General features: G+C 39.1%; 1 protein-coding gene across 4 annotated transcripts in view; it reads right to left on the bottom strand.

The window, feature by feature from the left end:
- Positions 1–13,551, bottom strand: part of gek (serine/threonine-protein kinase gek) — a 136,996-nt gene that overhangs the window by 77,835 nt on the left and 45,610 nt on the right. For all 4 annotated transcript variants that reach the window (XM_069821078.1, XM_069821077.1, XM_069821075.1 and 1 more), the window contains exons 5-10: positions 7,062–7,361; positions 6,840–6,983; positions 6,634–6,756; positions 6,344–6,552; positions 3,744–3,862; positions 668–778 (exon numbers count right to left, since the gene is read on the bottom strand). In XM_069821078.1, the coding sequence (XP_069677179.1) occupies positions 668–778; positions 3,744–3,862; positions 6,344–6,552; positions 6,634–6,756; positions 6,840–6,983; positions 7,062–7,361 (1,006 nt within the window). The remainder of the gene's footprint in view (positions 1–667; positions 779–3,743; positions 3,863–6,343; positions 6,553–6,633; positions 6,757–6,839; positions 6,984–7,061; positions 7,362–13,551) is intronic.

Genomic DNA, 13,551 nt, shown 5'->3' with positions numbered 1-13,551 from the left:
ACCCATACAAAAACTGCTGCACAGTATATTTATGATGGTTCACTTCATTTATCCAAAAACGTGTAGTTCAGAGCAATAACTTTTAGATATGATCTGAAATCAGTATTCAGCGTGGAGTGGATTTTTGGATATTTGTACTGTCATAATAGAGACATCCAATGTTTCAGAGCTATACGTACATTGACTCCATCAGGAAAGATAGGGAAAGAGGAATCTGTGGGGTTCATTATCAACAGCTACTCTTCAGGACACTAAACCTTAAAACTAAATAATTTTCAAGTGAAGAACTTACATAAATTATCTGGTATAAATTATTAAGATAAAGTTAGACATTTAATTTAAAGATAAAAAATGGCACATGTGGTACAGAGATGCATTCAGTGAACCTCTACATGCACCACTCTCCCATAATGATGTAGTAAGCCTGCTCTCTTTTGTAAACCAGCTCATCCACTCCAGCTCCCAAAAAAACAGATACTTTTATAACTGTGCCTGGATTGGTTTAGTTTATAAGTATTATAATTATGTTCATGATACCCACAGAGTATCCTTAACTTACAGCTTCAAACCCCTTTCCAATGTTCAGTCCTCCAAATGATTACCAATGTAATTCTCAAATCATTTCATTTTAATGCATATTAATGTGAAATGTCTGTACAGGCCTCACCATGGTTCCTCTTCATGAGATTGTTGACCTCATCTTGCAGTCGTCTCATGCCATTGCCAGTCTCAGTTGTGGGAGATGTCCCTGTGTGGCTTTGTGACATACGTTTCAACTCTGAAACATGGACAGAAACTCAACATTCAGATAGAAAAATTTCATAATAACTGAAACTTTAGGTTTCGATTTTTTTAGCTATGAGTCACCCAGCCCACATCAACACTATCTATGAATTTACGAGGAGCAGTCAGAAAGTAATAACTTTTTTTTTATTGATGTCAGTTTTTATTCACAAATAAATATATAAATATAAAGAAGAGTTAATTAATTCTTCCCATCACCCCAACAAAATATATTAAATAATAAATAAATAATCAAACAAAATAAATATCAAACCTTCACGCACATATCATTGCATTCACTGCTTTGTCAGCAGATGGCAATAGGGCAGTGTGGAACAAAATTACAGACAATGACATACAGCTGAAACAGCTACAGATGGTGACATACAGCTGAAACAGCAAGATGTCACTGGATATCTGACTGCAGAAGATTAGGCTTTGATTTGCATTCATGAACCGAAGAACATTTATAAGAGTAGAGATGTTCTGTTGATGTGAGCACTGTTAGGCACTCTGGTGATTGGTGTCTGACAGTCCACTGCACAGTAGATGACATCATTCACATTGATTATTGATTACAAGAAATGAGTTGTGCTTCCTATTATCTATTGGCAGAAGCAGTGTAATGACCATTATTAAACACCTTGGCCATTTAAAGGTGTATACATGATGGGTCTCCAGTATACATACAGAAGATCACGAAAGTGCAAGGAAAGCAATCACCACTATGATGTTGAAGAGGAGAATTTTTTGTCGAACATCGTAACTGGTGATGAGATATGCACATAACTTTGAACCAAAATCTAAAAGGAAATCAATGGAATGGCATCACACAACATCGTTGAAGAAGAGCATATGATAGACTGCAAAAACTCATGGTCTGTTTTTTGGGATGAGAAGAACGTGATTCTTGTGGGCTTCTTGAAGCACAGAACCACAGTAAGCTCTGACTGCTACTCGAAACACTGCAGAAGCCTTGGGATCGAATCTGCCAACCTACATGCCCTTGGTGGTAACTATAATGAGAGTGACTATATCAGCCTGTGTAATATTAATTTCTTCTCTTTGTAAATAACTATGGGGAACTGGCATCACTTTCTGACTGCACCTCATATTAAGTCAGTAGCTATTATCATTTGAATAAAAGTCCGTTGACAAACGAATGTTACTATTATGATCACTATTGTCAACATTGTCATTATACTGTAGAACCTGTATTATCTGTGGTAATGAAGGGGATGGACTGAACGGTTAATCGAAAAAACCGAATAATGCTTACATGGAAGATTTTGTAATTTCCTCCGTGATCTTGTATTTAACTCACTACGTAGTGGATCAGAAGTTCACTAATTTAAGTCTGATTGTCAACAACGAGTTTTTAAGGGCCAAGGAAATCTCATGTGATGAATGTCTAAGGAAAAATAGGAATAATGGAGGTCTCATGTTGTAGATTTAGCCTACAATATTTTTTACACATTATCCTTGTTTCTGATTAAATCACGCAGTTGTAACTACTATCTCGTATTCTGATGCGTGATAAGTAACAGTTTTCCTTTCCCAAACCATTCAATTATTTATACTTTTTTCGATACTTGACACAACACGTTTTCTGTTGACACTTGTGGAAGACATTTTATATACAAGTTATGTTATTTCTGGAAAAAAAAAGAGGAGGGAGAAATAGACAGTTGGATAATCCGTTAATCGGTTAATAGAGTAACGGATAATCGAGGTTCTACTGTAATTACCATTATTATTATTATTATTATTATTATTATTATTATTATTGTTACAACAAGATTTTTTTATTGTTATATATTTTGGTTACTTTGCAATTGTAGTTGTTAGTTTCTATTTTATTAGATATTTTTGTTATACCACCACTGCTAGCACACTGGGCTTTTAAGTCAGAAGGCCCAGGTTCAAATCCTGGTCAATCCACCCCGAATTTATAACTTGTGTTGGGCAATTCTGTGGTCCACGTGACACAGGGGTTTTCTCTGGGTACTCTGGTTCTCTTGCATAGGTGAAGAGAGAACCATTTCCTTGGGGGAACAAAGCAAAACCATAGAATCCCCATATAAAGGGGTTATGGGGGACATCATTTACCTCCTTCCCCCATTATAGTTTGAACGTGGTACCATCAGTGCTAACAGAAACTTTTTATATGAAGCTTACCTTCCTGAAGATATATGAAATATAAACTCTAATTATTTAATCTTGTCTTTAAGTTTACACATTATATCGAGATCACTTTCCTTTTTTCTGCATTGTTGTGCAGTATGTTATTCATATTTCTCCAAGTGGCGGCCTGAACACCTGCAGACTTCAAACACATGAGTACAGGCTGTTACAAAAGAAACATTACAGTGCTTCCATTCCTCAAATGAGGTATAGAAATTCTTATACATTCAGAAATTTAAAATATATATTATAGTCCAGACACATGATCTGAAGACATGAATTCGTCAATTTGAGCACAGAAACTTAATCGTAAACAAAAGCAAGAAAAATCTTTTGAATTCAATACTTTCTAACATTAGTAGAAGAAAAAAAGTTCAGACAAGTTTGGGGGGGGGCAGTGTCCCCCCCCCCCATAACTCCGCCTATGGTCTCTTGTGACATTCCAACAACTGTCCATCATCATTCATTATGAGTGCAACATGGGCCCACTCTGATTAGTCTCTGATGAATTAAGTAGTCTATGAATAATTCAAGAGTGCTTCACAGGAAGCTTTACCTGAAAGCTAGATTTGCATAAGTGGTCTATGTTTCTCAGAACTAGTGACATCTGTGATCATGCTTCTAGAGTCAGGGTGGCATATTTCCTCACACATGCCATGTGCTTTTTTATACTTTTCATTTACTCATTTTCATTAACTGTGGAGATACTTTGATGTCAATGACAATGATCAGAAAACAGGAAGCATAATCAATTAATTTTTAAGCTGTGAACACACCTGACAAGCTGCTTGCAAGCCGCTGATTCTCATCTTCTAGCTGCTGCAGTCTCTTCAGTTCCCCTAGCTTAGTGGAAGACATTTGATCAATTGGGATGCAACCCAGGTCGGATATACAACTGTAATACAACATAAGGGTTCAATGCATTACACAATAAATATAACTATACTGGTAATTGAATAATAAAAATAATTCCATAGAAATGCAAGAACATGAAAAACAGACATCTTTTCAGTACCATGATGGAAGTTACAGACTGGAGACACAAAGACTCAACATAGAACAGTGCAGTGGTGCCAACTTATATGAGCCCATAGGGCCTGAGTCCATCCAATAATTTGTCGTCTTATTAATTTATTATTATTATTATTATTATTATTATTATTATTATTATTATTATTATTATTATTATTATTATCATCATTTCCTTTTCCATTCTTTCCTGGCTTAGTTACCTCATGAGTGATGGCTTACTGGTGTCATTTATGAGGTACAAACCTGCCTTTGGGCATATATATAATATATATGATAATTAGTATTAGAGGAGAAAAAATTTGCTCTGGCGCTGGGAATCGAATCCGGGTCCTTAGTTCTACGTACCAAGTGCTCTCATCATTGAGCTACGCCAAAGTTCAATCCACAGCACCAGATCGAACCCCTCTCCTCCCGTGTTTTTTCCTTTGTGGCCTGACTCCAAGTTGGGCATGTATGTTGATATTTTTATATTAAGTCAACTGCCATTATACAAGAAGCACACTCAGTTGAGTGACTTGGTGGCTGGGATTACACAGTAATATGCACAGTAATCTGTACAGTTATATGCACTGTTGCTCGAAGTATCTACGTAAAGATTATCATTTTTTTGGTCCTACAGAATACATCTGTTAGGGTAACAACTAATATTAGAGGAGAAAAATTCGCTCGCACCAGGGATTGAACCCGGGTCCTTGGTTCTACATACCAAGCGCTCTCACCATTGAGCTACACCAAAGTTAAATCCACAGCACCGGATCGAACCCCTCTCCTCCAGTGTTTTTCACCTTTGTGGCTTGACTCCAAGTTGGGCATGAATGTTGACATTTATATATTAATTCAAATGCCATTACGAATTACTATTTACCTACTTTGATGTATTCTATTCACCGTTTTACAGTCTCCCTAACAACAGGTTACTGTTCGGACCTTTCAAGTTTTGCCTTCAGGCAGAGGGTCAAAGGAAAGTACAAGTATCAGTTTCGTACTGTATTCTAATAATATAAAAGTGTATTTCTAAATCAATTTATGACAACTATAGATACTTTCAAATTTTTGACAGGTGGTTTACAAAATGGTTTTTTCATTTACACTGTAATAAGCTGTCTGTTGGCATTAAGAAGATTAAGTCGGAAGTCAGGATGTAACAGACCTACCTATACATAAACAATGCTAGAGAATAAAACTGAAGATTACAGGGGAAAAAACAATCAAAGTCATAATTCTCATAATGGTGATGTCATTACCTAATTCAGTATATTACTGCAAACTTCAATGTTTTTCTTATCAAAACTGGTAAAGGAGAATTATCACCACAGAGATAGTCATCCTTTCCTACTTTTTCATTAGGAATGGTAATAAATTTTGCAGTAATATACTGAATTAGAAGTTGACAGCACCCTTAAGAGAATTGTGATTTTGACTGTTTTTTTCTCTGTACTGTTCAACTGTAGTTCACATTAAAGTCAAGCAAGTAACTCGTCACTTATTACTGTGAAATAGTGCTAGTAAGAAGTGGTTGTGCATATTTCATTTCTAAAATGAGAGTGAGAAAGAAAGAAGCATTTTCAATTCGTGAGAAAATGGACATCAGACCCAGTAACCTTGTGTCATGAAGTTCTAGATGCTATCTTTCTAATCCGAAGGAACATTGCAACTGGAGCTGTTAGCTCTTCTGATAAAATATACGAACACTTCAATTATGTTGAAAATTCAACAGTACTACAGAATCAAGGCAGAATAAAACAACAAATTTTAGATATTTCTTTTAAAGAAACATTGTACCTATTGTCCTAGTAATACTGTATGTAATTTCCCTTACACACTATGTTTTTGTAATTAGGATACAGTAAAATATAGCATAATAAGATACATCTCAAGTTTAGGGACACTGTAACAATTTTATTGCCATTGCAAACCTTAGAATGCTACATATCTTATTTCCACATTTAGTTGCTGAAGTGATGTGATACCAGAAAGCAATTCCTATCTGACACTTTCTCAGGTAAGACGCGGTTTTTTGTTTGGTCCCTTGAAGAAAAAGTGCCTTAACGAAGTTTTATTATGAAATGCTGATAAGCATCTTAATACACAAGCAGCAAGTGGTTAATTTCTAAACCATTTTTCCGTAATTTTAACAGTAAACATTTTAAATAAAATTCCAAAGTCTTAAGCCACCCAACTAAAAAGTCTATTGATGACCCTCATACAAAGAATCTCAGCTGCACGTCCCTTATGAAGGAAACTGTACTGGAATTTTTTTTATAAAAAAGTGTTACCAGCTGGGAACAAAACAGAACATCAGTATCCCACAATCTGAACTTGTCTTATTCTGCACTGCACTCACCTCCCTTGAGTGAATGTGAACCCCACGAAAGGTAGATGAAGTGCAGTGAAGGCAGAGTTAGCAGTAGGTGGCACAGCATCTGATGTTCGGATGTCTGTGTCATCAACATCGAAGTTGGATGTGTCTGTTGGACTGCTGACTTCTGGTTTGTAAGGTGCGACACTGTCTCGGATTCCCTCCCAGTCGAGATCAGCAAACCAAGGATGATTCTATAAATAACACTGTATGTCAACTGAATCCATACTGAAGTTAAAAAGCCTTGAACTAACACAAGGATTTATATACTGTACCTTAAAATCTTCTATTCCATTCTGGCCTAATCTAAATTCTGAACTGCAAATAAGTCTTTTCATCAGATCTTTGGCTTCCTGAGATACTTCATATCCTGGATCACTTGGGAAATCAAAACAATTCTGTAAACAAGAAGTATTCAATAGTAATGAACAACATTCAACAAAGCAATGTAATATAATATTTAACTAATGTCCAGTCTCACCTTATGGTTCATTATCTTCCCATAAGTCTCTACAAGGGACTCTGCATAAAAGGGTGTTTCCCCATACAACATTTCATACATACACACACCAAGAGACCACCAATCACATTCTGGTCCATATCGCCCTTGTCCATCCTCCATTGCCTGCAAGACAAGAGTTGCAATGTGTCACATGGCACTTGTACACCTCAGCACAGGAAACAATTAGGCCTTATGACTCACCCGCAGAATTTCAGGTGATATATAATCAGGAGTACCAACTGCGACATTACTCTGCACTGTTCCATCCTCAAAAAGCTTCAGGCATGAGCCGAAGTCTGCCAGACGGATGTGTCCATTTGCATCAAGCAGCACGTTGTCAGGCTTTATGTCTCTGTGAACGTAGCGCAGGTCATGAATGGAGCCAATTGCAAGCACCATCTCAGCAATGTAGAAGCGAGCCATGTCTTCTGGCAGGCGGTCCTCAAACTTGCTCAGCAAAGTCAAGAGATCACCTCCGCAGTAGTAGTCCATCACCAAATACTGCACACATGGCGAGGTTTGTATAGCCATAGCATACCTAACAGATCTTCCAAGCCATACAACAAGGGTCTTTTCTGTATTAACTGTGATCCAAAAACAAATCTGCATGAAGATGCAAAAAAAAAAAAGAGAGGGACCCTGGTTCTACGGGTTGGAAGTAAACATAGAACTAGTAATTTAATTCCAGAAAAAAAATTACTGTTTTGTAACCATTAGAACAATCTCGAACAAGGTAAACTACAGTTAACAGAATAATCTCGAACAAGGTAAAGCTACAGTTAATAGAAGATTTAACAAATTAGGACGAGAACAATGTCACTTTGTGCACAAGGAGCTATGAAGTAATTTTTAAGAAGAAGTTGTAAACCAAATACTGTAAATCCCCCCCCCCTCCCACCTTGTCCACAGAATCTGTATCTGCAGTTATCTCGGCAACTTCTAGCATCTTAATCAAGAGTTTTTTTTATAGAAATCTACAATTTAGCTTCACCCTATATTCTTAAACTGTGGTAATAACAATCACCAACACTGTTCTGTGACATTACCTCCACTTTTACTTTTTACAGCTTCACCAATCAATAGCTTCAAAACTAGATTTTACAATTGGTTATTAAATAATCCTTTTTATTCTGTTGCTGAGTTTTTCAACACAAATTTGTATGAAATTGTATTTTAATAAATAAGTTTAATTGCAATTTAGTTAGTTTTCTTTAATTTAAAAGTTTCAAATTATTTCATGTTTTCATTGTATTATTTAAATTTCACTGTTTCTTTTATTAGTGTTTTTAAAATGTATTTATATGTTTTTCAATGTATTCTGACGAAGCCTAAAACTGTATGTCTAATGGCCAAATAAATTGAATTGAAATCAATTAAAAGAAAAGCACACTTGCTGCCTTTATTGACTTCAGATGTATCTATGACACTGTCTGGAGAACCTAGTTAACATATAAGTTAAAGGCAATTGAAGTAAGAGGACAATGCTCAACTGGTTTATAAGATTCCTAGTTAACAAATAAGTTAAAGGCAATTGAAGTAAGAGGACAATGCTCCACTGATTTATAAGATTCCTTACTCAGAGGTGGGTGAAAACAAGTTGGGATAACGCTAAATCAGACTACAAACAAAGTAACATTGGCCTTCCGCTGGGAGCTATATCTAGTACAACCCTATTGAACATTTATATTAATGATTTTCTTTTAAGACTCAAAAAAATCAAGGGAATAGGAATAAGCATGTTTGCTGATAATGTGGTGAATTGGGCCTATGCAAAAAAACTCCACTAAAAAACAAAAGTACAGCTTGAAAAGACTCCGAACGCTGCCTTAGAATAACTTAATATATGGGCTTTGGAAAACAACATGATAATTAGTTAGTGGGGTTTAAAAAGGGCGCGTCAGCATCTATGGCTATTTGCGCCCTTATCTAAAATTCTTTACACAACAGAAACTATACAATAATCAGAATGCTTAAAGAACTAAAAAAACGTTGTCACGATTAAAACGAGGTACACAAATGCAGTTTCAACAGGGTGATGCATAAAACATTATAAAAATCTGACCTTAACTAATATTTAAAAAGAGATAAAATAACAATACAAATGCTACCATAAATAAATTATCTGGCGTATTTCTAAAATACTCGGATGTAAAAGGTCCGAATGTCAAGTTTGTTAAAAACCTTATATACTAAATAACAAGTGTAACCTCCGGATGTAAAGGGTCCGGAGGATAATTAAAACGGGTCAAAAACTAAATCACCCTGTCAAGTCCAGTACTCGATAAAAATCTCAGGACTGGATTTGTACAATTAAAATCATTTCCAAGAGCGTCACGAAGAGTCGGCCGAATTCCATATTGCCGACGGACACGGTCATATTTTCTACAATGTAATAAAAAATGTTCCACTGTAAGTGGAACATGGCATAGATCACACTCCGGCTGAAGCTCGCCAGGTAGCAGATGGCCATGTGTCAGATAACAGTGGCCAATCCTCAACCGGGTGAGTAAAACTTCTTCGTGTCGTGACGCTCTTGTGGACGAATCCCAAACTCGAACAGTATTCTTTATTCTTCGTAATTTGTTTTCCTCTTGTGCAGACCATTCTCCTTCCCATTGCCACCATATTCTACATTTCAAATAATTTTGTAAGTCTTGCTACCTCTCGCGCCAATATACCAGAGTGCCATTCGTGGCACCATCTTTGGCTGCAGCATCTGCGGCCTCATTCCCACGAATTCCGACATGGCCAGGAATCCACACTACTCCAATCTCGCAATCAGAGCTTAAGAGTGTGTGGAACAGCTGCTGAGTTCTTAGCACAAGGGGATCCTCTGAATAGAGACACTGCAAAGACTGAATGGCACTTAAAGAGTCGGAGCAGATTAGGTATCTGCCCCGAGGTTCTCGAATTAAAAACAATAAAACTCTGTAAAAAGCATATAATTCTGCAGTAAAAACACTGGTATATTCGCTCAGTTTATATTTAAATATCTGTCCATTTGCAACGAAGGAGCAACCAACACAATCATTTACTCGGGATCCGTCAGTATAAACTAAAGAATAATTTGGATATCGGGATAAAAGTTCACTAAAACGAAGTATATAAACAAAAGCTGGTGTAAAATTCTTATAACTTTGGCTCAGGCTTACATCAAACATGGGGCGTCGCATAATCCATGGTGGAGTGGTGGTGTATTCTAGTGTGCGAACGGATGGTAGATCGACGTCGAGCTCAGAGAGCAGTTCACGGAATCGCACACCTGCTGGACGAGGTCTCCGTGGATTTTCACGGTATCAGCCGTAAAGAGACGAATGATGGAAAGAGTCGAAAGAATTATGCTCAGGCTGCGAGCGGAGTTTAACCGCATATGAGCACAACAGGACATTACGTCGCCGATACAGTGATGGTTCCCCCGCTTCACAATACAGGCTCGCTATCCGACTCGTTCGGAAGGCACCTGTAGCGAGTCGTATCCCATGATGATGGATAGTGTCTAAGAAACGTAGCTTAGATTTAGTTGCTGAGCCATAGATAAAACAGCCATAATCCAGCTTTGAACGGATAAGAGAACAATATAGACGTAAAAGCACTATGCGGTCTGCACCCCAGCGAACCCCTGACAAAAGGCGTAAAATGTTTAAAGATTTTTCACAATGCCTTCTCAAATCACGGATATGCGCCTCCCACGTTAATTTATAATCAAAGATAAGGCCCAAAAACCTCGCAGTGTCTGTATATTGCAAATCCACTCCATTAAGACGCAGTTCAGGATGTGGATGGAGTCCACGTTGGTTGTAGAAGTGGACACACTGCGTCTTTTGAGTGGAGAATTTAAAGCCATTGCGAAGGGACCACTCCGATAGCACATTGATGACCAGTTGCAACTGTCGACCGATAGATGGGAGGTATCGGGAACTGTAATATAGACTGAAGTCATCAACGTACAAGAGAGAAGATACTCGGTTACCTACACAGTGGGCAATGCCATTGATCGCAATGCAGAAAAGAAGAACACTTAATACAGACCCCTGCGGAACGCCATTTTCTTGGAGATGTTCGTTAGAACGTGTGGTGCCTACTCGAACTCGGAAATACCGCTCTGCCATGAACTTCGCAATAAACGTTGGCAGACTGCCACGAAGTCCCCAGTCATACAGGGTTTGCAGAATTCCAAAATGCCACGTGGTATCATAAGCCTTTTCTAGATCAAAGAAGACCGCCACAAGATGTTCCTTCTTGAGGAAAGCATCTCTAATGGCGGTCTCCAGCCGAACAAGATGGTCTGCGGCGGATCTGTGCTTGCGAAAACCACATTGGATGTTAGATAATCGGTTTCCCGATTCGAGTACCCACATCAGGCGTTTGCTTATCATCTTTTCCATAACCTTGCACACACAGCTGGTGAGACAGATTGGCCTGTAATTGCCAGGTAAAGAAGGGTCCTTTCCCGGTTTCTGGACTGGAATTACAATGGCAGAACGCCAAGCAGATGGAAATACACCCTCAGTCCAGATTCTATTGTACATAGACAGAAGAAAGGATTTTCCAGCTGGTGGAAGATGACGAAGCATGCGGTTATGGATGTTATCAGGGCCAGGGGAGGTGTCAGGGGATGTGTCTAGTGCCGCCTCCAGTTCCTCGGATGTGAACGGTGCATTGTAGTCTTCAGTGTTGTCAGATTGAAAATTTAGGTTTCGTTTTTCTGCAGTATCTTTGATTTTCAGAAATTCCGGGTCGTAATTATTTGAGCTGCTTATTTGTGAAAATGTGGTAGCAAATATTTCAGCAATGTCTATTGGACTGGTGGTCGTTACTCCATTGTTTAGAAGGCCCGGAATTACAGAACTACGTTTCCCCATTATTCGACGGACTTTATCCCATATGGTGTTAACTGGGACGTTGTGTTTCAATGAACTGACGTAATTTGTCCAGGACGTCTTCTTAGCATCGCACACAATGCGACGAGCTTTGGCTCGAAGACGTTTAAACTGGACAAAATATTCTTGGGTCGGATGGCGCTCAAATTGGCGTAAAGCACGTTTGCGGTCACGTATTGCATCTCTGCAATCATCCGTCCACCAGGGGACAGAGAAGCGTTTTGGCCTGCAGGACGACCGGGGGATAGATAATTCCGCTGACTTCATAACCACATTTGAGAAATGGTCTACTACGGAGTCCACATTTTCATGTCCGTTATCATCGAATGATATGGACTCCGAAAATCCGACCCAGTCCGCCTTTTTAAGAACCCAGTTTGGAGATCGAGATTCCGCCGGACGTAAAGCGGACATACGCATTCGAATGGGATAGTGGTCACTACCATGTAGGTCGTGAATCACAGACCACTCGAAATGTGTGGACAAAACTGGGCTACAAATGGAGATATCTATCATGGAGTATGTACCGTAAGCTAAGGAGAGATGTGTTGCTTCCCCTGAATTCAGGGTAACAAGATTTAGACGGGTACATACCTCTGCTATTTTATTTCCTCTGTCATCATCGGAATTTGAGCCCCATGAGTGGTGGGATGCATTAAAATCCCCCACTACCAGATATGGAGCAGGTACCTGCGAGAAAATGTCTTCAATGTCATGCACTGTGAAAGGTGTGTCTGGGGGTATATATATACAGAGACTATTGAGAACTGGATGGAAGGTAGAGTGACTCGAGCGGCTATGCATTGATGTGGGCTGTTGATGTTGATAACAGAGGAAAAGATAATTTGGCGGAATAGGAGAGCACAACCTCCGTTGGCACGAATACCGGCAAGGTGATCGTACTGGTGAACGTAGTATCCCGAGATACTTAGGCAGTTTTCGGGCCGAAGGTGTGTCTCCTGGAGACATAAAATAGCAGGGTTTTCATGATAGATCAATTGCTGTAGTTCTGTATATCTGCTGCGTACGCCGTTCACATTCCACTGTACAATATCAGTCATCAAGAGGAGCTATATCATGTTGGTGGCTTAAAAGGGGATCTTCTCTTCTTTTCCTTTCTATGGGAAGATGCTTTTGCCTGCGACTGCTTTGTCTTCGACTCCGGCGACTCACTTGCAGTTCGTCGCACTCCTGATCGCGATCTTGATCGAGGACGTGATCGAGAACGTGATCTCGACCTGCCACCCGAACTAGGAGTGCGACGTTCTGGTGTTCTACTAGGCCTACAATCCTTCTCTGCTGTCATAGCAATAATTTTCTTAGGGACGTAAGGCCTGATGTCAAGTCCACAAGTGTCGTCTGACTCAGCAGTCTGAGTAGCGGCGTCTACATACAGAAAGTACGACTGGTGGTCATATGACGAAAATTGCTATGGAATTGGACCCTGAGAAAGTTACTGTAAAAGTGCCGCCTCCAAAGTTTATCAGTATCACATTGGACGGAACGGAAAAAACTATGAAAGACATTAGTCCATTCTACGTGAGACGTGCGCTCGATGGACTCGTTGGAAAGGTCAGAAATGCAACTCGACTCCGCAACGGTAGTCTCCTCGTTGAGACTGCATCTGCAAAACAGAGTGAGACGCTGTTGAAAGCAAAGTTGCTGGGGTCATACCCCATCAGAGTTGAACGACACTCCTCGCTTAACACCACGCGAGGAGTTGTGCATACAGATTCTCTAGATGGGTTGCGATCTCAATTCGCTTCCCAGGTATGTTCGTAAGAGGTGGCGTTTGTGTGGTGGCATCGATT

The sequence above is a fragment of the Periplaneta americana genome, chromosome 3 (genome assembly GCF_040183065.1).
Source record: "Periplaneta americana isolate PAMFEO1 chromosome 3, P.americana_PAMFEO1_priV1, whole genome shotgun sequence".
Classification (NCBI taxonomy): domain Eukaryota; kingdom Metazoa; phylum Arthropoda; class Insecta; order Blattodea; family Blattidae; genus Periplaneta; species Periplaneta americana.
The sequence above is the reverse complement of the archived record's forward strand: the minus strand, read 5'-3'. Positions and strand labels throughout refer to the sequence as shown.